The 27330-nt window shown below is 46.7% G+C and overlaps 1 protein-coding gene across 3 annotated transcripts in view; it reads left to right on the forward strand.

Annotated features, from left to right (window-relative positions):
• Window positions 1-27330, forward strand: part of Tmem212 (transmembrane protein 212) — a 57238-nt gene that overhangs the window by 22642 nt on the left and 7266 nt on the right. The window contains exons 1-3 of one of the 3 annotated variants that reach the window (XM_057757195.1): window positions 3318-3488; window positions 11275-11334; window positions 12588-12911. In XM_057757195.1, coding sequence (XP_057613178.1) covers window positions 3330-3488; window positions 11275-11334; window positions 12588-12911 — 543 coding nt within the window. In that variant the 5' untranslated portion in view covers window positions 3318-3329. Of the gene's footprint in view, window positions 1-3317; window positions 3489-11274; window positions 11335-12587; window positions 12912-27330 lie in introns of those variants that run through there. The other 2 variants (XM_057757197.1, XM_057757196.1) reach the window with 2 other exon arrangements.

Raw genomic sequence — 27330 nt, forward strand, 5'->3', positions numbered from 1 at the left:
GATCCTCCAACTCTGCCTCCCTTAGGATTATAGGTGTGTGCCACCAAGCCAGCAAACTCAGGTCTTTCCAACACCAGATGTGTGCTCTATCTGCTATATGTGTGACCACCCCTCAATTCTAAAATAAGTCAGATGTCTGAAGCTACTAGGAAAATATATCTTAAGTACGTCTCTCTCCGGAAGCCCCATTTTCTTTCTTTTCTCTTTTTAATATAAATGAATCTCTCCAGTAGTTTTAAGCCCTTTGAAGCCTTAAACCTCTAGCACCCACAGGGCTGTTATTCATAAGGATTATATGTGAAGGGATGTACTTAAAAAGACACGGGATGGCCAGGCGGTGGTGGCACACGCCTTTAATCCCAACACTCGGGACGCAGAGGCAGGCGGATCTCTGTGAGTTCGAGGCCAGTCTGGTCTACAAGAGCTAGTTTCAGGACAGGAACCAAAAAGCTACAGAGAAACCCTGTCTCGAAAATCCAAAAAAAAAAGACACAGGATGATGGAATTTGTGAGTCTGGGATTCCTTGCTTGACTGTGTGCAGTGTGCGGAGGTGAGCTGGATTCAAATGTCCATTTTTGTGTGGGTGGTTTTTTCTGTTTTTGTCTTCGTTTTGGTTGAGATAGAGATTTGCTGTGTAATCCAAGCTGATCTTGAAGTACTGATCCTCCGGCCTCAGGCTCCCAAGTGCTAGGATAGGCGTGCAACGTCCAACACTGTTTTGGTTTGTTTTTCATTTTGTCTGTAGTGGAAAAGTGGGATTGAAATGTTGGTGGAGCTGCACCATCCTCCCTTGAGCCAATATCTTGGGGTTTCTTTGGGTAGAAGAGAAGGGAAGGTGTGCAAAGACTTTGACTCTGCCTCCTTCTAGAAGAATTTACAGAATTCCTGCTTGAGGAAATTGGTGCCAAGAAGGAGAAGGGGCTTCCCCGGAGGTGGCAGCTGCTGGTGCCTAGGTACAGAAGGGCTGACAGTGGAAGCCGAGAACAACTGCACACCCACTTCTGTGCCCGCTGAAAGACGCCCTTGCTTTAACAAAGTAAACATGAGTCCAACCTCTCTGGGAATCACGGAGGGAGATGTCCCTAACTCCACTTCATTTTCTACGTGGTCATATTTAGCAGTAACACCTTTGAACCACTAATAAAGTTATATGGACAACATTTGGGTTAATCTGGAATGTTATGGGCTCTTAACATGTCCCCACATTAAAAGGAAACATTCTGTCTTTGTTTGTCAGCCTTTGCACTGTGTACTGTTTAACAAGGGGATTTCAACAGTCTGTTTTTCAAACGTGCAAGCAGCAGAGAGTGAGCTGACCCGGGGCGTGCAAGCACACCACAGAGCTGTAATCTCGAGATAAGAAGTAGAGGAAAAAGTCAAAACAGCTCAATCAAATATGAATGCAGACAAATCTTTCTTCCCCAGACCCTTTCCCCGGGCATGAGGGAGCAAGCTGGCCTCGGCATCAGCTCTGGTGAACTTGAACTCACATGCATTCACCCTTGTGCTGCTCCGTGGGGCCCAAATGCAGACTGGACAGGCTAACACCTCCATAAATTCATTCAACAAGTATTTACTAGTGTGGCTCTGCTCCGTAGACACAGTCCTAAGCTGTCAGAGACGCAGTCCGAAGCTGTCAGAGAGGCCATGCGTATGAAGACTCACAAGTTCTCTGCCCTTCAGGAACTTCAGTAGTTTATGGAGAAAGAAAACAGTCTGAGAACCTAGCCCACAGCACTGAGAGGAACCAGGGCACAGTGGCCGTGCCAGACAGTCTGAGCAGCTTTCCCGGATTCTGCATATCTGCATACAGCTGTTTTGAAATCTGGGTCAGCTTGCAGAATGACTGTTGTAGATCAGAAAGACAGAAGGTGGGGAAAGCAGAGAACAGACGAGAGGCGCCCCTCTCTGGTACATGTCAGGGCCTTTTGGAAATCCTCATCAATCTGATCAGCAAGAGTCAAGCCTAGTGTTTCCAAGGTGATGGACAAGAAGATCAATGATATCTGAGTCACTGTCACAAGAACCTCGAAGAAAGGTGAGTTCAGGGTGTTCTCTGTGCGGAGCTTGCTCCACCCTAAGCATCTACACATGTGACCTGAACTGGTGTTCTCACCCAGCCACCTGTGAGAGAAACATTAGTGTCTCCTGCTTCTCTCATGAAGAAACAGACCCAGAAGTGGTTTGTTCTTCCTCAGGATACAGACCCAGCAGACGGTGAAACTAGAATCAGACCCTGCTCTGCCTGACTTCAAACCCAAGTTCTGGGCTGAAGCACTGGCCTCCAAACCTGAAGACCTAAGTTCAAAGCCAGGCCCAACATTGGGGAGGAAGAGAATTGACTCCTGTAAGTTGTCATACTATGGCATGAGCATCCCCCTTTAAAACACACGCTTGTGCACTCGCACGCGCACTGACACACACATACATGAGTAATATGTGTGACTATTTTATGTGTGATACCACATGTATGCCTGGTGCCCAAGGATGACAGAAGAGAGTATCAGATCCCATGAAACTAGAGTTATAGACAGTTGTGAGCCACCAAATGGATGCTGGGAATAGAAGCCAGGTCCTCTGGAAGAGCAGTCAGTGCTCTTAACCAGTAAGCTACCTCTCCAGCACCAATAAATGTAATTTAAAAATTGAAACTAGCTGAGCGTTATGCCTATAATATCAGCCCTTGGAAGACAGAGGCAGGAAGATCCCTGAAAATTCAGGGTCAGCCTGGTCTCCTTAGCAAGTTCCCATACCTTGCCTAAAGTAATAATAATAAATAATTGTATCAAATTAAACTTGGGAAGGAAAGGCTTGTTTGCTTAAACCGTTTAAATTAAATATAACGAAAAAGGAAAAGTGATTGGCTGTGTGGTTCTTGCCTTGCTTTGTGGGAACTCTTGCTGGGAATGTGGTTCTATTGTGCAAGAGGATGTTGGCTTTATACTGTAACCACCAGGCAGGTTGAGCTCAGAAACAATTAGCTCAGTCCCTGAGCCTTTGAATCTGATTAAGCCAGGAAGTGGTCACTCCCTAGGACATAGCAGATGAAGGGAGTGAAGGGAGCCACTCCAAAAGGAGAAATCAGCCCCCAATCTCCCTGAAAAAGGACAGTGTTAGAGTTTATCCTGTCTAACTCACATCCAGGGCTCTAGCATGCCCTCCGTTCGCCTTTGGAGAAGCAGGGACTTGTTGTCTGCAGGAACTTGTTGCCCGTGTTTGCAATCATCTCAGTTACAGTCTCTAAGAAACTTATGTTTACGGGGGCTGGCTTACCCTTGTGTTTTGGTAACAAATTATCTCAGAGCAAAGACTCAAGTCACAGAGGAAGATGAAGGGCCCCTACCAGGCTGCTGGCAGGACCCTGCTTACTCTAGGGAGCCTCAGCATCCTCTCTGGAGCACTTGCCTTCTTCCCTGTCTTCTCTTGCAAGCTTCAGTATGCAGGATGGAGCGTTTGGATCGCCTGTCCCATCTGGAACGGGGCTTTGGTAGGACATATTTCATTAACACACTGACGTAAAGGGAGATGAGAGGAACAGGGAAGTAAAATATATCAGTTAAGAGTTTTCCAGTAATTCAAAGAAGTATATACCCTGCAGAAAACCATACTCCTGAATTGGGAGCAGGAATTTCTATGAATTGAATTTTAAGCATGCAATTTTTCTTAGCACTGTTTTATATGTATTTGTATGTCATGTATACAATGAAATGTTAAAAAAAAATTCTTATGGGGCCTCGTGGCACAGATCTGTGACCCCAGCTCCGGGGAGACTGAGGAGAGATGGGAGCTGGAGGCTAGCCTGGGCTACACAGTGAGGCTCTGATTGTTATGCAGCTGTACATCCCTGCCAAGCTCATGTCACCACACTGGGCATAGTTTTGACCAAGATTATATACATTTGGTGCAGGCTGAGCATATATTTTAGGCATAGGCCAAGAGAAACAGCATGCATGTCTCTAACATGCCTCTGACAGAAGGTGAGCAGGGGAGGCTGGGGTTGGGCCCTGAGTCAGAGGCACAAGGGGTAGGGAAGGAGCCTGTGTTCAAGTTCTGACTTTAATGTTCTCACTACTTGCTCTGAAGCAGGCGTCTCAGCCAGCTAGTTCCTTCTTGGTCTTTCCTGTGCTGTGGGTAGATTCATGGGAATAAAGAGATCACGTGGACAACTGTCTAACGCTAAGACACTTGGTGAGGGTGAAGGCAATTTGAGCAAAGACTTTGTACTCTATTCCCGTACCGTGTGCTCTGGCCAAACTCTCTCTTCTTACCCACTCGCTGCCAACCCTGCTCTGTTATCCTCCTCCCCAGAGTGTAGCTTCCTGGACCTCACTACCAGCCAGCTTGTTCTTAGTTGACGTCTCCCCCTTCACATTCAAGGCTGCCATTTCATGAATGCCAAGGTGGGTTTCACCCAGGCCCTTTGCTCTAGGGTCTCTGTCTAAAACCTTCCTGTATCTGGCTGGCTCCCAAACCGTATTTTCAAAGGCAGGATCTCATGTGTCTCAGGCTGTTCTAGAATTCTCTATGGAGCCTAGAACTTCTGACCTGCCCACTTCCACCTTTCCAGTGCTGGGGTGACAAGCAACCACCACCACGCCCAGCTTCCGCAGTCCTGCAGGTCCTGCCCAGGGCTTCAAGGCAACAGCTCCACACCCAGCCCCCCCCCCACCAAAGTCCTCCCTCTTTTATGCTATTCAAACTGCAACCCCTAGAGGCCAGCAGAGATGACCCAGCCGGTAAAAATGCTTGTCACTGAGTTGGAAGACTCAAGTTCGATACCTGGAACCACACGGTAGAAGGAGAGACTTAACTCCCATCAGAGGTTCTCTGACCTCTGCTCGTGTGCTGTGGTTCTCATGTGCCCAATCCCTGAACCCCACACAAAATAAATAAATAAATAAATAAATAAATAAATAAATAAATAAATGAGAAAGGCATCTTTAAAGCTGTAATCCCTGCCCCCCTCCCCAGTCTGCAGTTCCCAATCCTGTGGGCCTACCCCCATCTACACTGTAACACTGCCCCTGTCTGCGGTTCCCAATCCTGTGAGCCCACCCCCATCTACCCTGTAACCATGCCCCCATCTGTGGCTCCCAAGCCTATGGTCCCACCCCCATCTACACTGTAACCCTGCCCCTGTCTGCGGTTCTCAATCCTGTGAGCCCACCCCTGTCTACACTGTAACCCTGCCCACCCCCCAGTCTACGGTTCCAAATCCTGTGAGCCCACCCCATCTACACTGCTGTATGACTTAACTACTTCCTGTGCATTACACTAGGAAAGGCTTCTGTTTCTCTATCTCCAGAGCTTAGGACAAAGACAGCCACCTGTTAGATTTTGAAAAAAAGCAGCATTTGATGGAAACTCTTGACTGAGTAGATGTCTCCCAGGCCCTGCATTCTGGCAACAGACTGTGTTGTGTTGAACTCTGGCTGGGTCGTGAGGATGACAGGCGAGGCTGGGTCTGTGCAGAAGAAGCCCCAGAAGGAAGCGGTAGAGTGCCCACTCCTCCCATGTCTAAATCTGGAGCAACAATCATTTTCTTCCTCTTGAGTTTCTTACTAAGCTAGCTTTGTCTGATCTAGGTCAGCTTCACAAGGCCGCTGCCTTTTCCACATCACCCCTGCCAATCACTTCTTTAATTGCCACTGAGACACACCTTCCTCCAGTGAAAGATGACTTGGATATTTCAATCATATTGCAATCTCCTTTACAAATGACTTAGTATTTCTTTTGAGGCGTGAAAGAGAGAAGTTTTTGCATGTGATACAGTCCCTTGTATTTGTTCAAAGCTTTTATTTAAGACTTTCTAAAGTCCAACCAGCGTTTTGGTCCACACCCTCCTAATTCTGTTCTAAGGCCACATGGCACACAATTTTCCTAGGATGTCTGAGCAAGGCTATTTAAAGGCATCACCTGCTAGGAAGCATGCAGCCAGCAGGTCAGATGTCCTCCAGAACTGAGCCCTGTTAACCCTCAACACATGGCCCGCAGAGCCTTCTGATGAGGACACTGGATCCATAAACACATGGTCTGCAGAGCCATCTTCAATAAAGGAACTGGATCCTGTGAACACATGGTTCTCAGAGCCGTCTCTAGTGAAGACACTGGATCCTGTGAACACATGGCCCACAGAGCCATCTCCGATGAAGACACTGGATCCATAAACACATGGCCTGCAGAGCCGTCTCTGATGAAGACACTGGATCCATAAACACATGGCCTGCAGAGCCATCTCTGATGAAGACACTGGATCCATAAACACATGGTCTTCAAAGCTGTCTCTGATGAGGACACTGGATCTATGAACACGTGACCTGCAGAGCCGTCTCTAGTGAAGATACTGGATCCATAAACACATGGCCAGCAGAGCCGTCTCTGATGAGGAGGCCGGATCCTAAACACATGGCCTGAAAAGCCGGCTCTGATGGATCCCATGCATTCAGTCGAAGAATCTGTATGTTGAGAGTCAGGATCTTGGACAGAAACAAGTCCCAGCCTACCTCCCAGAGCTTGGCTAGTACAAGATCAGGGTTCCCCTTGAGCCCTGCTGAGCAGGCTTCTCAACTGTTGCAGAGTGGGCTCAGCCATGTGAAGGCTTAGCAGCCGTGGAGCTACCATTTACCAGACAGCAGCAAAGGAGAGACAATGTTTGGCAATGGTTACAATAATGAAACCAGACTTTATTCAGTACTAATGCAGAGTGGAGGAGAGCTCCGTACAGGACCAGGTTCTACTCCAGATGCTGCAGCACAGCAGAGAATGTAGGTCAAGGAGCAGGGAGTGGGGTGGTGGATAGGAAATCACACAGAGGAAACAGCAAGGAGAAATTATGGGGATTTTTGCTGAGGACAGACTAAGTGATCAGACATTGTCTGCAGGGTGATCCTGGAGGATAAAGAGATCAAACACACGGCTAATCAAACATCTTGGTTAAATGTTTTTATTTATCTACTGCTGTCTTTTAATTCATTTATTGTGTATATGAACGCACATGGGTGCCCCTGTGCAATTGTGGGAGTCAGAGAACAGCCTTCAGCAGCCAGTTCTCTCCTTACACCATGTGGGGTCAAACTCAGGCCTTCGTCTTGGCAGCAAGAGCCCTTACCTGCTGAGCCATCTCATTCACAGGTCCCCAGGAAGATCTTACAAGGAAGTGCTGATTCTGGCAGTTTGGCTGGTTGGAGTAAGCAAATTGTTCTTTGTCAGCGGTTAATTTCCCACTTGAATAGTCCAAGCCTCTTTTTAGTCATCCTGCCTAAAAACAAATTAGTCATCTCGTCATCCAAACCAATTTTTTCTTCTCCAATTTCCCTTTCTTTCTGTTGGGAAATCAATTTCAAACCAAGAATGACCTTTGACTCAATTCTTTCTGCTAAAGTAGTCACTTTTCAGACTGTGGAGATAAATCACTGGGAACCAATGGGAGACAGGGTCAGAGCTGGGGGAATCTATGGGTAGAAGGGTCAGTGCTGGGGAAAACTACCAACAAGAGGGTCAGTGCTGGCGATCTATAGTTGCAGCATCTATAGAGGGCAGGCTCAGCACTGGGAATCTATGGGCATCAGGGTCAGCACTGGAGACCTAATGGGTGGCAGGGTCAGCCCTGGGGAATCTATGGCAGCAGAGTCAGTGCTGGGGACCTATGGGCAGCAGGGTCAGCACTGGGATCTATAGAAGGCAAGCTATACAACTCTTACAGATGACCTGAGTTCAGTTTCCAGCACCCATGGTAGGCAACTCAAACCTGCCTGAAACGCCAGTTTCAGGGGGTTTGTGTGATGAATCTTTTCTGGCCTCTAAGGAACTCTCTCTCTTTCCCTCTCTCTCTTACACACACACACACACACAAACACACACACACACTAAAAACAAATCAACAAATTTACTAAAGGAAATAATGTAAAAGTAGACGAGAATGTGAGTTTGGCACATTAGAAGTATGTAGGTGTTGATTTTAGTAGGAAAACAAGAGAGATAGAGCCTGGAGCAAATCTCAAGGAAGGCTTCTATTGCCAGGCGATGGGCAGGTCCAGCCAGAGACCAGCATCTGCAGAGGCGAAGAAGTGACCTTGTGCTTGGGGCACAGGCCGTTCCATTTTCCCGTCCACTACCTGCGTCATGAATATAGATGCACCGTGGCCAGCCAGCCTCCCGCTCTTGACGCCGCCTGCCACCATGCCTCCCCCGCCTGCCGCCACATCTTCCCTGCCTGCCATAGCGTCTTCTTCCCTGCCTGTCGAGTCTTCCCAGTGAGCTGCCGTGTACTCTCATCCCCAGTGGACAGTATCTCCCTGAAACTGTCAGACGAAATAAATCCCCCCTCCCGTAAGCCGCTTTTGTCAGAGTGTTTTATGACAGAAATAAGAAAGTAACCAATACAGGGTCTCAGGGAGTCCAGGCTGGCCTCAGACTCTGTGTATGGAGAGTGACACTGATTCCGATCCCCCTGCCTCCGTATGCCGAGTGCTAAGACTACAAATGAGGGCCACCATGCCCAGTTCACGTAAAGCCTGGGATCACAGTCAGGGCTTCTGCGTGTTGGGAAAGCATGCTGCTAACAGAACTACACCTTCAGCCTCATTGTATAGATGCAACGTGTGAACGCTGGCGTGCTTACCACCGGGTTTGCCCTCTATTCAGGCAGCATGAAGATTTGCTATCACTACTTTATCTGCCTCACGACTACCTCACTGCTTGCGGTAGTAGACCCACAATAGATGCTTGTAACTGACTGCATTGTGTATCCTATCTTCTCATGATGCCTCTAAAATTGCTTCCTTCAATTCATCCGCTTCTGGGAACTGCGCGCTGTACTTAAGTAATTTAAATGTCCAGTGGAAGGGCTCACAATTACCCCGGAAAGCCAGCCAATAGCATGGCAGAGGGAGGGAGTGCCCTCTCTCCTGCAGCAGGCTCCTCACCTCCTGTCCCTCCCCAAACCCCACTGATTCACCAGTCCTTCGCTTCCCAGACAGCCCGCTCCTTCCTCCTTTTCTTTGCCATCGTGACTTCGGTTCTCTACTCTCAAATCTCTTCCTTTTTCATTCTTTCCCTCTTCTTATCTAAATATAGGAGTGAGCACCAGGAAGATGGGTGTGCTCAGCCCCATTCCATCAGCCAAGTGGATTTAAAAAGTTACGGAACGGTCAAACATCCTAGGCTTCCACTTGGTGGAAGAGTTTTCTCAGAGCCATGAATAAACAAGGCAAAATTCAAGCTGGCGGCTGTGACCAAAATAACAGGAAACTGACTGCAATTCTGCAGCGTGTTTCAGCTTTCAAAAGGAAAGAAACTCCTGCCAGCACACTTAAGGCAAGTTAGCGTCTCAGCATCCCACAATGTCTGCTGTCTTCAGAGCTAAGCCAGCCAAGGGACAGGAGCAGTCTCCCGCCCTCCTGCTTCTGAGGTTCTGATGGATGACAGGTGAGCGGTGTGTGTCAGTCTGGAAGCTGAGACAGCCCCAGGCACCATCGCTCAACTCTTAGTAATTCTCCCGTTTGCTGGGCTGTTTGTGCCCCGCTGCCTCCTTAACATCCCCTGGAAAGGTTCCTCTTGCAGAATCAAGCCAGGGACTTCTTTTGACTGCAGATGGTCCTGTTTTTTATCCACGGGACATTCATAGCAGACCCACGCCAAGTCTGCAGTCTTGGGCTCGTCAACTGGAGCCGTGCGTGAGCAGGAGCTTCCCTCTCTCCCAGTTTCTCTAAATCCAAGTTTCAAAATGGTAAATAGATTAAGTCTGGAGCTCCGCGAGCAGCATCCCACTGGCGCGCACAGCAAACTCTCGTTTCCCCTGCACCCAGCAGGTCTGAGAGCTGATTCATGCTTACTCCTCAGACAGAATCGAAACGGGGCTGTGTTTAAACCTTCCTGCACTCGGTTCGTCTCTTCCTGACTTTCTATCTGAACCTCAAAACCCAAGCTTTGATTGAGAAGAAGGATTTCTGTGGTTTGGGGATAAGTGATTTCTAGTCTCAATAACCACAAACGCTCCTTCATCAGACCTCACGATGAATCCAAGATGAGCTCAGAAATTCTTTTTCCATTATCTACTGCGGCATTCTGGACACACCGTCCCCTCCTTATTAACTGTTTTCTTTCTGCACTTTGGGCCTTTTTCTTTAAACATGAACTGTAGAGGAAAACTCTTCATCAAAACAGACGTGACTGCACCTGGAACACTAATGCCTTGTCGCACGTCCATCCCAACGACTGTTTTTGTTACTTAGGAAACAGAGGTCACGTGTCTGCATCCCCTCAGCAGGTCAAGGCCACAAAATGAAATGAAAGCACGCTGTGAAAGACCAGGCCAGGGCTGGGGATGACTCAGGCCTTGGAGACAGGTCTCCATTTCAGTCTGTCCCATTTGGAAAGATGAAAACCAGAGTACTGGGGTGGCAACATGGCTCAGTGAGTAAAGATGCTTGCAGCCAAGCCTGTCACCCTGAGTTCAATTCCTGGGACCTACGTGGTAGAAGGACAGAACCAACACACACACACACACACACACACACACACACACACACACTCACTCACTCACGGGGGAGGAGAGACAAAGATAAATAAATATTAAAAATCCTTAAAATTTATGTATGTTACTTTTCTGTTGCTGTGATTAAAAAATACCACAACCAAAAGCAACTTCGAGGTTTATTTTGGCTTATGGTTTCAGAGTCTACGGCGGCAGGAAACGTGTGGCATGCCAGCAGGAGGAGGAAGTTGACTCTGTACATTTTTGCCACCACACAGAAAGCAGAGGGAGCAAGCAGGAAGTGGGGCAAGACTATAGCCCCTCCAGGCCCACCCCCAGTGGGCTTTACATACTCTTCTGGCAAGGCTGCCATTCCTAAAGACTCTAGACCCTTCCCAAACAGCACCACCAGCTTGGAACCAAGTGACCAAACCCACGAGCCCATTGGGGGGCGTTTCTCATCCCAACCACCACACAAAGCATAGGTCAAGATCTGCGAAGCAGGATTTAGCTGCGGTGACCTGACGGTAGCAGAGGTGGCGGCTGTGAGGAGAAAGCAGCACAGGGAATGGAAATAAGCGGGGTGTGACTCACGTCCCGGTGACTCTAATGGCTATTTTCCTCCCTGTCAACACAGTTCCTCCCACAGACGAAGATGGGATCAGAGTCGTAAATCCATTTCACCTCTTGCCCTGCCTTCCAGCTTGTGATAAAGTTGTCACGCTGTGAGACAGATTGAACTCTTTGCAGAGGTCCTTTCCACTGGGGATGTTATTTTTTTCCAATTTTCTTTTCACAGGCCATCACAGCTGGGGCACTTGTACTGCTTGCTCACCGAGAGTGGAGCCAGAGACACTTGGTAAACACAAAAATGTCGACAGGGATGGTACAGTGGGCTTGGCAGTCACGTGTGCATGTGTGTGTGCGCGTGTGAAGTGTATTGTCCTTGAACTAGCCATATAGCTGATGATGACCTCAAATTTCTAACCTTCCTTCCTTCTTCCAAGTTCTGGGATTACAAGCATGTGCCACTTTGCCCAACTTTATAAACTATGTATTTTTTACATATATTATTTATATTATTTAATTTAATATAATACACAGCTGGTCCTCTGCATATAATTTTTATCCAGTTCTTACTCCAAATAATTTATCTAAGTTCATGATTATTGTTTGGGGTCAGTGTCAGGGCTCCGGAGTTTAGTACAGAAATGAAACGACTTTAAATAATGTAAGTGCCCCTAAGGTGATGGGGGGAGGTATAGACTGAACCCAAGACTTGGTGTCTGCCAGACAAACACCCTGCCCACTGGATTACACCCCCAGCCTCAATAATGCAGTTCATAGCTCAATTCCTCAGCCTGAGGTCACCTCCCAAGCTCGCTCAGATCTGGGAAGGATGAGAACTCCAAGCCTGCTTGAATTTAATAGCACTGAGCCAGCTCTTTCCAGGCTACAGGAGGAGCGTGGTATCTGATTCCAGGTCTCATTTCCGTGGCAAAGGCTGTAGTGGGTCGGCTGGAGCTTGGGCTAGCGCACAGGCTCTGGTGAAGGTCTGGACAAGGTCTGAGAGGCTCTACAGCAGTGTAGTGCGACCCAGGCACAGATGGCACCTGAGAACCACTGTCCAAGAGAGGGCCTTGTTTCCCCAATGCCAGCTGGCCCTCTGTGCGTGATAGGGAATAAGCAAATATTTATTGAATTGATTTCATTTTAGCTCCAATTGGCTGACATGGTTTCCTCTTGTAGCCTAGATTGGCATAAGAGGAACGGGTCCTAACAGGAAGGTTGAGGGGACAGGGAGTGGAGCTCAATGGTGGAGGGTGCAGCAAAGGAGGCCTTGGGTCTAAATTTGAAATGGCAGCACGGGGGATGAGGGTGTGTGTGTGTGTGTGGGGGAATCCAATGTGGCACTTGGGATGTAGAAGCAGGAAAGACCAAGAGTTCAAGGCCAACCTTAGCAACACAGAAATCTGAGGCTAGCTTGGGCTACAGGAGACTCTGGCAAGAAGTAGATATGAAAGTTGTGTGTGTTTCTCCTTCAGCATGTAGGGGAGACTGAGGGCCACTGGCTCTTCTTCTAAGTAACAGCTTGTTTCTGCTCTTTTCCAGTGGGAAGCTGGCTTCACCTTTGCGGTTCTGAGCATTATGGGATGTCCACTTCATTTTGCAATAGCCTTGGAATCTGCTCTCCTTGGTCCATATTGCTTCTACTCCTTTTCAGGGGTTGCAGGGACCAATTACCTTGGTTACGCAGTTACCTTTCCTTTCCCGTACACGGCGTTCCCATCAGTCTGCGTGGACCCGCTCCACTATGAAGAGTATCACCTGACCCTTCAAGTCCTGGACCTGTGCCTGAGCCTCATCCTATTCTGTGTGTCCCTGGCCGTGTTCATCAAACTTTCCACACGACTGGTGCAGAACGGACACGTAAATGTAAGTTCTCAACGGAGGAAGGCCAGACCTTGCTCACTCTGGAAGGTGAGGGGAAGGACCACATGGGAATTTCTAAATGGTCTACCGTGATCTGCTGCCATGGTTACCAGGGTCCAACATGTTTCAGGCTCTCCATAAGTGATTTTGGATGAATGGGAGGACTATATTGAGGGAATAACTGGTTTATCCCCAATAGTAGGCACTATCTGCTAATTTTTATCGCAAACTAGCATTTTAAAGCTGTATGGGAATAAATAATAGTACATACATACTCCCACCTCTTGACATTTATCTCCTTTTAGGTTTATTTTCAAATTTTTAAGTTAACTGACAGTTTCAGACATGTATGTAATATATTAGGTCATGTTCTCCTCACATTACTCTCTCTTGTCCCCCTTTTCTCTTCCTCTGAGCCCCTTCTACTTTCATGTCTTTGTGCATGTATATGTGTATACACGTATGCATGTTTGTGAGCGAGTGTGAGTGCGTGTGCATATGTGTGTGTGTACGTGTGCATGTGTATTGTGTATGTGCATGCAATGAGCTCACTTGGCCCAATGGGTTTCACTGAAGTTTCTTACAGATCATGGTTGGGTGGACATTTACTGGCACATGAGCAGTTAACCCATGAGGCGACACCACTGAAGAAATATCTCCCTGGTGCAGGACAATTGTCTATATTCTAATTATATTTTAAATAAATGCTGATTGTCCAGTAGCCAGGCAGGAAGTAGAGGCGGGTCAATGAGAACAGGAGAATTCTGGGAAGGAGGAAGTCCATTCCTCTGCAGTTATGAGCCCGCCACAGAAGAAGCAAGATGTAAGCCGGGCGGTGGTGGCGCACGCCTTTAATCCCAGCACTCGGGAGGCAGAGGCAGGCGGATCTCTGTGAGTTCGAGACCAGCCTGGTCTATAAGAGCTAGTTCCAGGACAGGCTCCAAAACCACAGAGAAACCCTGTCTCGAAAAACCAAAAAAAAAAAAAAAAAAAAAAGAAGAAGCAAGATGTGACTGCCTCGCTGAAAAAGGTACTGAGCCATGTGGCTAGCATATACTAGAATAATGGGCTAATATAAGTTATAAGAGTTAATAAGAAGCCTGAGCTAATGGGCCAATCAGTTTATAGTTAATGTAGACCTCTGTGTGATTTCTTTGGGACTTAATGACTATGAGAACTGGGCAGGACAGAAATCTCAACAACATCTCCTCTTACTCCAGCAATTATCAACTGCCAAGAGCTCCCCAGGAAGGGCTGTGACCCATGAATGCTCCCCCCAGCCCTCCCCGTGACAGAATGTTGGCTGATCCAGTCTTATGGACAGGGAACTAGGGAGCTATAGCAGCTGTGAGTTCACGAGCACACTGGGCAGGTGGTGTCTGGAAGCATTTCACAGCCTGCCTCCCAATCCTCCAGCCCTTGAATTCTCCCCAGCTCCACCTCTGTGATGCCTTGAGGGAGGTGACATGGATGTTGCATCTCAGTCTGAGCACAAACAGTCACTCAGACTCAGGCCTTCAAGAAGTTGTGAGTCTGTAGTAACCGCCGTCCTCTGGCAAGTAAGCGTCTTCTGAGGAAGGCTGAACTTTAAACAGGCGCTCCTGCCTCAGGCCACAGCAAAGGGTAGGAGGAAAACAAACACTGTGTGACCTACTATCTGAAATCAACAAAGTCAAATTCACAAAACAGAGCAGAGTATAGTTATTGACAGAAGTTGGTGAATCAAGAAATGGGAAGATTTTTGTCAAAGAATATAAATTTTAGATGTGAGTAAATAGTTTGGGGCATAATATACACCATGAGACAATAGATAACAATACTGCATCATGAACACAAGATTTTCTAGGAGAATACAAATATATACATACCGTCTGTATATTTATGGTATATATTCATAGACCATATATACATATTATATAATATATACCATATATATATATTTATGGCTGACCTCATACCCTATATTCTCACACCTCAGTTTTCCAATGCCAGGATTGTGGGTATGTGCCAATATACCCAGTCTTCATGAGTAAAACTTGTGTGAGTGTGCATGTGTCAATTGGGGCTGTACATGTCCAATATGTGCGTGGAAACCCGAGGATGGTGTCAAGTGTCTCTCTCTATTGCTCTCCCTGTGTCTCTCTCTATTTCTCTCCCCCTGTGTCTCTCTCTATTTCTCTCCCCCTGTGTCTCTCTCTATTGCTCCCCCTATGTCTCTCTCTATTGCTCTCCCCCTGTGTCTCTCTCTATTGCTCCCCCTGTGTCTCTCTCTATTTCTCTCCTCCTGTGTCTCTCTCTATTTCTCTCCCCCTGTGTCTCTTTCTATTGTTCCCCCTGTGTCTCTCTCTATTGCTCTCCCTCTGTCCCTGTGAGGCAGGATCTCTCATGTATCGGGTTAGGCTGGCCAACCAGTGAAATCTTAGGATCTCCTGCCTCCACTCAGTTTTTCACGGGTGCCCATGTCCCCAGGTTTGCACAGCGAGTGCTCTCACCCATTGAGCTGCCTCCCCAGGTCTCTTAAGCAGTAATCTCCAGTGTTGTCACCATGCAAATGCCTGCATACAGACAGACAGGGTGACACATGAGCCGACTGACAGCAGACTCAATAATCTGACCGTGGAAAGGCATTTGCCGACACACCGTATTGTACATCCTAAATTTAGACAGTATTGCTTATCTAGTCTAGTTTGTGTCAATAAATTTGAGAAAAGTCAGTTTCTTACTTGTAGCAATGGCAGGTGCCCACCCTGTCCTGCAGGGGGTAAGAGCAGAATGGGCAATGGATTTTTCTTCTAGCAAAATGGGTATTAAAATAAGCTAACCTCAAATTTCAAACTTCAAAATAATAGCTTTGTTTGTTTTTGAGAGGAGGTCTCTCGTTGTAGCCCAAGCTAACTGGAACTCACTATGTAGCCAAGGATGACCTCAAAGTCTTGGCAATCCCCGTCTCCTGTACGCTGGAATTATACTTGTGCCTCACTGTATCTGATTCTCACGTTTATATATTTTTTATTTTATTTGATGTGTATGGGTGTTTTGCCTGCATGTATGTCTACAGAGCATGTGCATAACATATCTGTGGCTGCCAGAGAGGGCTTGAGGTCCTCAGAACTGAAGTTCCAAAGTTGTGAACTGTCATATGGGTGCTGGGGACAGAATCTGCGTCCCAAGCACGAGCAGCCAGCGCTCTTGCCTGCTAAACATCTTGTCAGCCACAAACCAAAATTTAAATCATGCTTTGGCCTATTCCTTTGTAATTCCTCTGGCGTTAGAATAAAGTGAGTCATTTGCTTTACTTTAACCACATTCAACTTTACCATATAAAATTATTCTAATAGAGAATACTAAAAGCTTTGTGGAAACTGGCTATAGAAACATCCTTAGTGCTTTAAGTATTTGTCAAATATGGACTTTTTTATTTGGTAGCAAAACAACATACAGAAAAAGTTCTCCCCGTATTTCTGTTTGGACCTTGGTAGCGAAGTCTGTATATCCCAAACCAAACTGAATGTCCTACTTTTTCCAAGAGGACTAGTTATAATACTAATGCATGGTCCTAGCCAGCTTCAGACTGGGTGGTACTATTTGCATTTTACAGGTTTATTCTCTGCCTAACCAGTTCACTTAGGGCTGGGTGTGTTGGTAGAGTACTTGCCTAGTGTGTACATAGCTCTGGGTTTGATCCCAAGCATCGCAAAATGAGGTATGGTTTGCACACATCTGTAATCCCAGCACTTAGGAGGCAGAAGCAAGTGGATCAAGAGTTCAAAGTCATGCTTGGTTATATAGAAAGTTCAACACTCGTAAGGTACATGAGACCAGTCTCAAAAAAAACAGGAAAAATATAGCTTGCCTCAGCTCATCAGCTAAGAGGCAGAACCCAGGGCACCTTGTTGCTTCCTTATTCCTACTGCTGGCCTGCTGGCCCTAGCACAGTCCACTGCAACAGACCTGAAGGTGGAAAAGCACACGTGATCTCTGCATTAATTCTTCCAGGTGTGGCCAATGTCAATCCCCTGCTGTTGGAAGAGCCTTCCTTAGGCAGAAATGCTCCCACTGCAAATGCAGCTTTTGTGATTCAGATCTGCTAGGGTCAGGTCGTGCTGCTGGCATATTTTCTTCCAATTCAATCCTATGTACCCAACCAGCAAAGCTGGAATACAAGAAGTTGGCACTCCGGATGCCTTTTGAGGTCAGTCCTGTCCTCATTGACTTCTGCTTGAGTCTGCAGAGGAAATCCTGTCCATTCCTAAGACAGAGCTGATTTTGCAGGGAGGCCTGCCAAGCCAGGCAAGTCAGCCTACATTACTTCCCTACCTGTACTGCCAGGGCATCTGGAAAGTCAGGAGTTGAGATTTCGCCCAGGTAGTAAATAGCCCACATTTTCTAGACTTCTTGTTAGATAGAACCCATGGCTGTGAAAGCCAGAGAATTATTGGCAGTCGTATAATGCTATGCCCTCATCACGGAGTCCCCCCAAAACCAACTGGAGACCGAGTCTTGTATGTAAAAGCAAAGAGCTTTTATTCGTACACAAGTTTGCCAACTTGGACTCCCCATGTGGCCATAATACTGGAGTAGTTGGAGAGCCCTGAGCTCAGTTGGGGTTTGGTTTTTGTAGTAGCAAAGGTGAGAGTGAGGGATTTCTAAAGTTCAAAACCCCTGATTGGCTGACATTTGCCTAGGGGTGTCCTGATGAAAGTGATGGGTGTGTGCTGGCAGCTGATCCTATCTACAATGGTTGGAACGTTAGGATTTTTTTTGGATGGTCTGTTCCTGGGTGGTGCCTGAGTAGTCTCAGTTTGTGGTCTTTCTTGGAACCAGGGTAAACTACGGAGACTCAGGATTCTACCGAGCTTGTCATGGCTTGGTCCCACAATTCCCCACCATGGGAGATCCACAGCATATGGCTGTACCCCATTATGCATGATGCTCCAAATCCCTACATTTTGCCCAGATATAGGGCAGGGAGAAAGGAAGGGAAACTGGATGTGGAGGTTGGTCAGTGAGCTCAGAGACTGTGCTGGGAGGAGACCTGAAGTCCCTGGAGGGAGATGAATGGGCAACAGAATAAGTGACCTGGGGACCATGACCCCTTTGTGACCCCTTTGGGGCTAGAACAACCCTTTCACAGGGGTTACATATCATATATCCTGCATATCAGGTATTTACATTACAGTTAATAGCAGTAGCAAGATTACAGTTATGAGTAGCAACAAAATAATCTTATGGTTGGGGTCACCACAACATGAGGAACTGTACTAAAGGGCAGCAGCATTAGGAAGGCTGAGAGTCACTGGGCTAGAGGGAAGGTGTGCCAACGTGGAAGTCACTCCGGTTGCTGTGCTAAGTGGGAAGCTGTACTAGCTTCCCGGCCCATAGAGCCCACGAGAACTGTGGTGCACTTCTTCAAGCAGATGACAGCAGACACACTCAGGCAGGTTAGACCATTTGTTGTTCGCTTTGAGATGGTGTCTTCTGTAGTCCAGGCTGGCCTCAAACTCACTGCATAGCTGAGGATGACCCTGATCCTCAGTCTTCACCCTTTAGGTTACTCGGATTGCAGACAGGCTCTAACATGCCTGGTTTCAGGGTTCTTATTAAATTTCTGGATCCCACCTGAACCCTGCAATGTCGAAACCCTGAGGAAGAACAGACAATATGCATTTATAACACACATCCTGGGAAGTTCTAATGGCCACAGAAGTCAAAGAATTGACATTGTAACTTCTTCCTTCCTTCCTTCCTTCCTTTATTTCTTTCCTTCTTTCCTTTTTTTTTTTTAAATATAAGTTAACAAATAACCCAGGCTAGCCTTCAACCTGCAACGTAACCAAGGCTAACCTTGAACTTGACTTTTATGTTTCTCCTTTTATTTTCTGGGACTACAGTGTAAACCACACCTGGTTTATGAGGTGCTGGAAACTGAACCCATGGTTTCATGCACACTAGGCAAGCACTCTACTACTGAGCTACATCCCCAGCCCATTAGACAGTAACTTCATGTAAAAGTCTCCCCTTACTGCCATTTCTGGACAGAGTCCTCATTTCCCTATCTGCCTACAATGCAGTACCAAATTTAGGTAAACGTCTAGATAAATCTAATACATGGCATCTTCTGAGAGAGCATTTTTGCTTGATTTGACATTAATTAATCCAGAATGGCAGCAGATCGAGTTCCATTAGCCATGCTGTGCGGCTCATACAATGGAACCTGAAAGTCTGCATTAAAATAGATGGCCCTGCCCCTAGCCCACGTCTGCACAGCCCAGCCAGGCCCATCTCCATGTACCTCTCAAAAGAGTGCACACAATTTCCAGCAGTGAAATTATTATATTACGTATCAAAGTTTCAGAAAACATAGGCTTAGAAGAAAACAGTGACCCAGGTATAGACTCTTCCACAGTGCGACTATCTGTGAGGCACCCACAGACAGTTGTTTGTTGGGGGTTGTGCTCAGGTGCCCACAGCAACTGTAATACACTCCATGTGTCTGTGGAGGTCAGAAGACATCTTCCACAAGTCGGATCCCTCCTTCTACCATGTGGGTGCTGGGAATGGAACTTGGGTCTTCAGGCTTGGCAGCAACACCCTTACCACTGAACCATCTCACCAGACTGGTGTAGGAGGTCCTTCTGTCTATATGTTGCTTTCATTGGTTGAATAAAGAAACTGTCTTGGTCTTTTGATAGGGTAGAACTTAGGTAGGCAGAGTAGACAGAACTGATTGCTGGGAAGAAGGGCAGAGAGAGAGCCACCATGGAGCTGCCAGAGACAGACATGCCAAATCTTTCCTGGTAGGCCACTGCCATGTGGTAATATACAGATTAACAGAAATGGGTTAAATTAAGATGTAAGAACTAGTCAATAAGAAGTTAGAGCTAATGGGTCAGGCAGTGTTTAAATGAATACAGTTTCTGTGTAATTATTTCAGGTATAAACTAGCTGGGCGGCTGGGACGACAAGCAGCCCACTCGTTCCTGTTACAGATTGGTCCCACGTTGGGTGCCATTCTGTAACAGGAAGGCCTGCTCGTTGGGGTTTCTGTTCTGCCCAGTTCCCACAGTTGGCAAGTCCAAAAGAAAAATTACAGAGATGTCTCCATAAGTTATAAACTGATTGGCTCATTAGTTCAGGCTTTGTATTAGCTCTTATAACATATATTAGCCCATTATTCTTATCTATATTAGCCACATGGCTCAGTACCTTTTTCAGTGGGGCAGGTCATATCCTGCTTCTTCTGTGGTTTGGGTAGGACTGTGGAAAGAGCTTCCTTCTTCCCAGAATACTCCTGTTCTCATTGTCCCACCTCTACTTCCTGTCTGGTTTTCCCACCTATACTTCCTGCCTGGCTATTGGCCAATCAGCATTTATTTAAAATATAACTGACAGAATATAGACTTGTCCCGCACTACCAGACTGTGTTGCCAGAAAGTGACTGAGTTTTTGTTTTGTTTTTATTTTTCCTAATAATACCTTAAATTTTCCTTTGGACTATAATACTTATTATAAAACATGATCCTGGCTGGTACTTTGTCTTCTTACACATGAAACATTGGTAATGCTTTAAAGTGGCAGTTATGAGAGTCACTCTGAACATCACTACTCTTCAGGAGAATGGCACGATCTCAAAATTGTGAGAGTCGGGAGGCTCTGTCTTTTAAAAAGAAAAAAACCATTATCAAAATACATTGTAAATGTACACAATTCTTTGGGAAATAATAATTATGTTTCATAAACACAGAAACCCAAAGAAGACCGTGTTTGAAGGGAGATGACAGTACATGGTGTGTGGTGTTTGAAGGGAGATGACAGTACATGGTGTGTGGGGTGGGCACACTTGTTCTCCAACAACCAGAGCTACATCCTTCTGAGGGTTTGTCTTGTAAGGGCAGATACATGTTTTCAGAAAGGAGTCGGGCACCACATCTCCCTCCCTCCTCCACAGATGTCTTTCATAGACTTGAGGTCATCTTGTTACAGGTTGCACGGATAAAGGGCAGTTCAACCCCAAGCAAATCACCCCGAGAAATAAATGATTAAGAGAGGCATGGAGCATTTGGAGACTCTGAGAAACGTGAAGACTCGTGTACAGTCATTCTGACTTCAGTGGCTGGGTGGAAGGCCTTGGGGCTGCAAAAATAGGATGGACCACCTGCCTCACACAGTCCCACCCACAGTTTAGGTAGGCCAGAAAACCAGGAACACCACAGCCAGAACTGTCTGCATTCTTGGTCCAGTAATGAAGTTATGAGAAAATAAGAGCAAGGATTTCTGGCACCCTGCAGGCATTCCCTGCAGCTGCCCTCCCCCTCCCCCACCCGGTGAGATGGCTCCTTTTATTTTTCTTTCATTATTTTTTGTTATGTTTATGGCTTTTTTTAATGAAAGGGGGAAGGAAAACATCCCCCCCCCCCGTCATGTGAATGGTGGCTTTAGATTTTTGTTTTTTTTTTGTTGTTGTTTTTTTTTTTTTTGAATGGAGATGTGCTTGCTTCACATAAAAGACACTGGTAAACCCTGCAAGTACAATTTTAAAGACAGTCAAGCGAAATATTTGTTAACGGGCAGCTCTTTCCCACAGTGGAAGACAAATAAGCAGTGGCCCACATCTTGAGTAGAATTCTCTGCCTCATTACAAATATAAATGTGTTGGGAAGGATATTATTTCTGAGACAGGATCTCTATGTAGACGGGGCTGGATTGGAACTTTCAGCAATCCTCCTGCATCAGCTTCTGCAGTGCTGGGATAACAGGTATGGCCCACCCCACGGCGTCTGTAAATGTGTGTGCGTGCATGTGCAGGAGCTGTCAGCTGTGTGCACATATGTGACTGATGTCTGCTAGCGCCTTTCTCCACCTTGTCCTTTGGCACGGGTGTCTCGTTGATCCAGGAGCTCCTCTTTCCGCTAGATTGCCTGGCCCATGAGCCCCAGGGGTCTGCCTGTCTCTACATTAGCGCCCCAACCTCCCCCTCAAACCATCTCCTCAGTTCTACAATTATTAATAAACTTTGAAATAAGTTTACCTGAAGTTACTTTCAAATTTTTGTGAGTATCCAGTAATTATTTACAGTAATTACTCCTGGGTTTCACTGTGACGTTTTTATACATGTAAAGCCCACTTTGATCATAACCCCCATCACCTCTCTTGCTCCCTCCCACTCCCAGTAAATCCCTTCCTCCTCCCCACCGACCCCCTTTTGCTTTCATGTTTTTAGCTTTTTTCTTGGTTCAGTGAGTTTAATTGGGTTTGCTTACAGGAACGAGTAAGGGGCTTCAGCTATAACTCCTGCATTAGGGTCTGAGGCCTGAAACTGAACGCCAAAAAGATCTTTGTAGGAACACTGGGAACTCAGTTCTCTTAGACGGATACAGCAGGGCTGAGGTGGGCTGGTAGCAGTCAGAATTCATTGCATTTCTCCCTCTGATTGGGTTGTCTTCAGTTGAGTCAGTAGAGAAGTCAGAATCTAGGAGGATAATCGCAGATCTGTGGAAAAGGCTGGGGTGGGGGGTGGGGTTGGCAGTTAAAGTGCTGACCCCTGGGGCTCATGGGCCAGGCATTGTAGTGGAAATAGACGCTCTAGGATCAGTGGGAGACCTGTGTCAAAGGGCAAGGTGAGGAGACATAGAAGAAGCCAGAGATATCAACTTCTGGCTTTCATATGTGCACACACGGCTGACAATGTATGCAGACACACACGCACACACACATGCCACAGTGAGAGGGGTGGGGAAGGAGGGGAGAGAGGAGGGGGAGAGAGGAGAGAAAGAAGAGAGAAGAGAGGAGAAGGGGAGAGAAGACAGACAATCATGACGCAGGGTACTCCCACACCTGCCGTCCCAAGTTCTGCGAAAGAATGGTGACAGCAGCCTGGACATAGGACAGTGACAGTAGGTGCTGTTTACCAACCACTTTAGCTGTGTCACTGCTGCGGGCCCAGTCCAGGTGCTTTGCTTCTTTGTCCCTCAATACTCAAAAGTTTATGTGCCCGTTTCACAGATGTGGACACTCTTGCAGAATCTGGACTCTTGTCCCATCTGACTCTTTCAGGGTCGGTCAGGCCCCGATCACTGTACCTTATCAGGCGGGGTGTCATCAGTCCTGTGACCTTGCACAGGCTTGCTTCTCTCACTCCTGAATGGCAGTCTCTCTGAGGCTTCCCACTGGGGAGCGTTTGATGTTCTCAGGATGCTTGCATTTCACTTAACCCATGGGGTCAACACCAAAGATGGCAGCAGCTTGTGAGGGGAAATGATGAGACGAGTGTTTCTTGTAGTGAGCTTGGGTGGGCTGGGTAGACGGGAGGACTGGGTCCTTGACAGCTAGACTTGGTCAGTTTTCACGGTAGCAACCACCTTTAGCTTTGACCTTTTGCTATGCCCACAGTTTCACCTTTTAACATGAAATATCATATCATAGAATATCATATCATAATCTAAAATAATGTTAATGAATACGTTTGAATAGATATTAAGCACCTTTAAAAAGTAATCAGGGCCCCATGACCACTACTTAAGAGCTTGTCAGAGGAGGATTGAAAGTTCAAGGCTACAGCATGAGTTCAAGGCCAGCCTAGGGAAGCCCTGCTTTTGAAAGTGAATAGAAACCCCTGCGATATAATACTGTAGAGTGCTTGTCATGCCATGTGAGGCCCTAGGTTCAGTTATGAGTGCGGGGGTGGGGGGGAGGGAAGGCAGGAGAGGAAGAAAGAAATAAATGGAGAAAATAAAATGTTTAAAACATGGGATAGGATTTTTTTTGCTATTGCTATTATTATTAAAAAGTAGAACTTTGGGAACTGGGGAGATGGCTCAGTCAGTACTGCTCTTGCCATGTAGACAACAGGAGCTGAGTTCAAGCCCAGCACCTCTGCAAGATGTGGGTACAGCAGTACCCATCTGTACCCACCAGGCCCTGGACAGGAGACAGGTCAATTCCTGCAGCCCCGCTGACCTGCCAGGCTGGCTGGATTGGCAAGCTGGCAGACAGTGGTTGAAGAAGACACCCGGTGCCTCACCTCAGGTATCCACAGGTTTGCACACACAGTAGTGTTGAGGAAGACACCCGACACCTCACCTCCGGTATCCACAGGTGTACACAAACAGAATGCTCACCTCTCCAGGCAAACATGTGTGCACACACAAACACACCTGCACTCTTCACTTGCATGTGCATATAATATACTCATATCACAAGGTAGAATCTTGATTTAAAAACCCAAAGGCTTTGATTCTCTAGAACTGTGAAAAAATTCAAAGCACCACAGTCACCCCTACAGAGATTCCTGGGTCATTATGATGGTGGTAAACAAGAGAAGGGAATCCAGGTCTAGTCAGAAGGTAGCCATGTGGGTTTCCTACTTCAGAGGAAGTTAAAGAAAGCCTGGCTGGCTGTCTCAGGATGCTTGAGTTCATGCCTCATAGTCAAGGAGGAAGAAACTGAGAAAGGGAGCATGGGCTGAGGAGTGGCCCTGTGACGCCCCAGACACTGGCCTGAGGCTGTAGGTGAGACCGGTGTGGGCTGCAGGGCTGTGCTTGCTCTGCGCTGGATTGCCTTTTGGAGAGGCTCAGGACAGGCTGACTCCAGAGAGCTTTCCCGATCTCTCCCAGGTTAGGACTTTGCAATGAAAATTTCTTTCCTTCTGATACTTCATTCAGACACAGTGTCCCAAGTCTCAGAGGGGAGCACTCTGTGAAAGCAAGCAGAGAAGGGGACATTTGTTTCATCTTGTGTAAGGAGCGCACGGCTCTTTCCCGTTTGAATACACAGATGTGTCCTTGGGTTCCATCCTGCTGCTGAGTTACGGCATCAGCCCATGACACAGCGCATACAAGAGCGTTTCTCATGTGAGAACACGCCTGTTCACAGCTCCTGGGTCGCTCTAACCACAGTCTTAGCTTTTGAATTCTTTTTACTTCAAGCACTTCAGAGCAAAAGTTTTCTTTACCCAATCTCCATTCTCTCATATCAAACTACAAGAGCTTTTGGGTTGTCTGTCTGGGAAAGCAATCAACTTTCCAGTAGATTATTGGATAGTCTATTTGCAGGAAGACGAGGAAGAAGAAGAGGAAGAAGAGGAGGAGTGTTCTTTTAAAATATTTTCCCTACATAATCAACAGAATGTTCAGAATGGCAGTCTTTGTCCACTATGCACCAAACAAGGGATTAGTATTTAGAATATAAAAAGAAATGAAAAACTTAAACACCAAAAGATATGTAATTAGTAAATGGGCCAGTGAAATGAATTGACAGTCTCCAAAAAAGGAAATACAGATATGCAATAAATATTTGAAAAGGTACGCAGTGTCTTTAGCCATCAAGGAAACATGAATTTAAGCTGTTTCTGAAATCCCATCTCACCCCACTCAGAACGGCTATCATTAAAATCCAAAAGTAACAGGCACTGGGGAGGATGTGGGGCAAAGGGGAACTCTTGTGCTTCTGGGGGGGGGAGGAATACAAGGTGGTGCAGCCACTGTGGACCTCAGGTTGGAGCCTTCTCCAAATCTAAACCTAGAACCCTAAATGGCCCAGCAGCACCACTCCTGGGCATAAACCTGAGGGTGTGAAATCAACACAGAGACACCCACACGTGCCTACTGCTGCGTTCGTCACAACCGGCAGGTGATGGGATCAGCCTAGATCTCCAGCAATAGAAGAACGGATGAAGAAATATGGTGCATGTTCACAATGGAATTTTATTCATCTGTAAAGAAAAATGAAGTCATGGCCTTTGCAAGAAGGAATATGATTGACTGTCACCATGCTGAACAAAGCAAGCCAGACCTACAAAGAGATATTCTGTATGTTTTCTTCCATGTGTAGAATCTAGATTTCAATTCAAATGTATATGCATATATACATATATAAAAAATGTTTTTCTTAGCCACGTGATGCATGCTTGCAATCCCAATAAGCAGGCATCTGGTGTAGGAGGATCATGAATTTGAGTCAGTCTGCTCTATAATAGCAAGATGTTGTCTTAAAAAACACTAAAAATGAAGGCAAGAGAGAGGGCTCCAGAGTCAAGAGTAGTTCCAGCTCGTCCAGAGAACCTGGGCTGGACTCTCGCCACCCTTATCAGGCAGCTCATACTGTCTGTAGCTCCAGTTCCACAAGAGGCAGACAGGACATACACACATGCATCCATATATGTGTGTGTGTATAAATCTTAAAAAAAAAACCCTAAAATGAATGCCCAGTACTACCCCCCTGAAACTCCCACAATATGAAATGGATGAAAAATCAGATATTCCTTTCCTCCCTTATACCGTAGGGCAGCCTCATGTCACCAGTGGGAAAAGCGACTGTGGCACCAGGGCTGGGCTATAGTCAGAGCCTCTTTGACAGGAACATTTACCTTAGAGGCATTAACCTTACGAAGATGGTCTTCCTCGTAAATGTCCACATTCATAAACTCAAGCATTACTTAGTCATCCTTCATACCCGCTTCCCACCGTCCACTCACCGCAAATTACAATAAAGAGGGAGACAACTAGACTGTGTCCTTGCGTTCTAGTGACTGACGGAGAAAAATGAACCGGAGACTTGGAAGCAAGAGGCCAGGTGAGGGACTGCAGTGTATGGTACAGGAGTGACTTGTAGCAACAGGGAGGAAGACACCCATCTTAGAGATTGCATTATGCAGGATTCTCTAGAGCAACAAACCCAACAGACTCTACACATCATGTTAAGACAACTTTATAAGGTCAGTTACCGAACAGACCAATCCCACAAAGGCTGTCCAAGGCTAGACAGCTAGAGAAAGCAGTAGCTGATGAGTCTGAGCAGGTAGAAGCCTCAGAAGCAACAAGACCAATGACCCAGCTCCAGGAAGAGCCTGAAGGTCCTCCGGCCCCACGGAACGACAGCGGTCAAAGTCATGTGGAAGGCTCAAAAGTCTGGAGTCCGACAGCAGCACTATTAGGGCGCCTGCTCAGTAGGGCGGAGCATGCGCACAGGCTTCTCTTCATCCACTGCTTTGTTCTTTCCGTGTCCCCGTCCTGGACGGTACTACCCACCTTCGGTGCAGGTCTTTCCCCTGGATTCACTGACCCATGTGCTAATTCTTTTTAGAAACACACCTCACAGCCATACCCAGAAGTATGATTTGCAGATTTTCTGAGCTACCTTTAACCCAATCAGGTGGACATCCAAGATTCAGCACCAGAGAGTACCCAAACAGTGGCGCCTAGAGGACTCAGCGACAGTTACTGTGGAGACAGGAGATGCACACAGACGCGAAAAGGATCATGAGAGGTGAAACTGAGTGATCGACTTTAATGTGAGCAGTAATCTTAACAGGTAAACAGTTCCAAGTCTCTCAGCACCAAGCAAAAGTCATTGTGAGGACTGAAGAGAAAGCCGAGGCCAGCAAGCCCAGCCAGAGAGTCCCGGAATCCTCCAGACTTAAGGTGTT

This window comes from Chionomys nivalis, chromosome 24, assembly GCF_950005125.1.
Source record: "Chionomys nivalis chromosome 24, mChiNiv1.1, whole genome shotgun sequence".
NCBI classification, from domain to species: Eukaryota; Metazoa; Chordata; class Mammalia; order Rodentia; family Cricetidae; genus Chionomys; species Chionomys nivalis.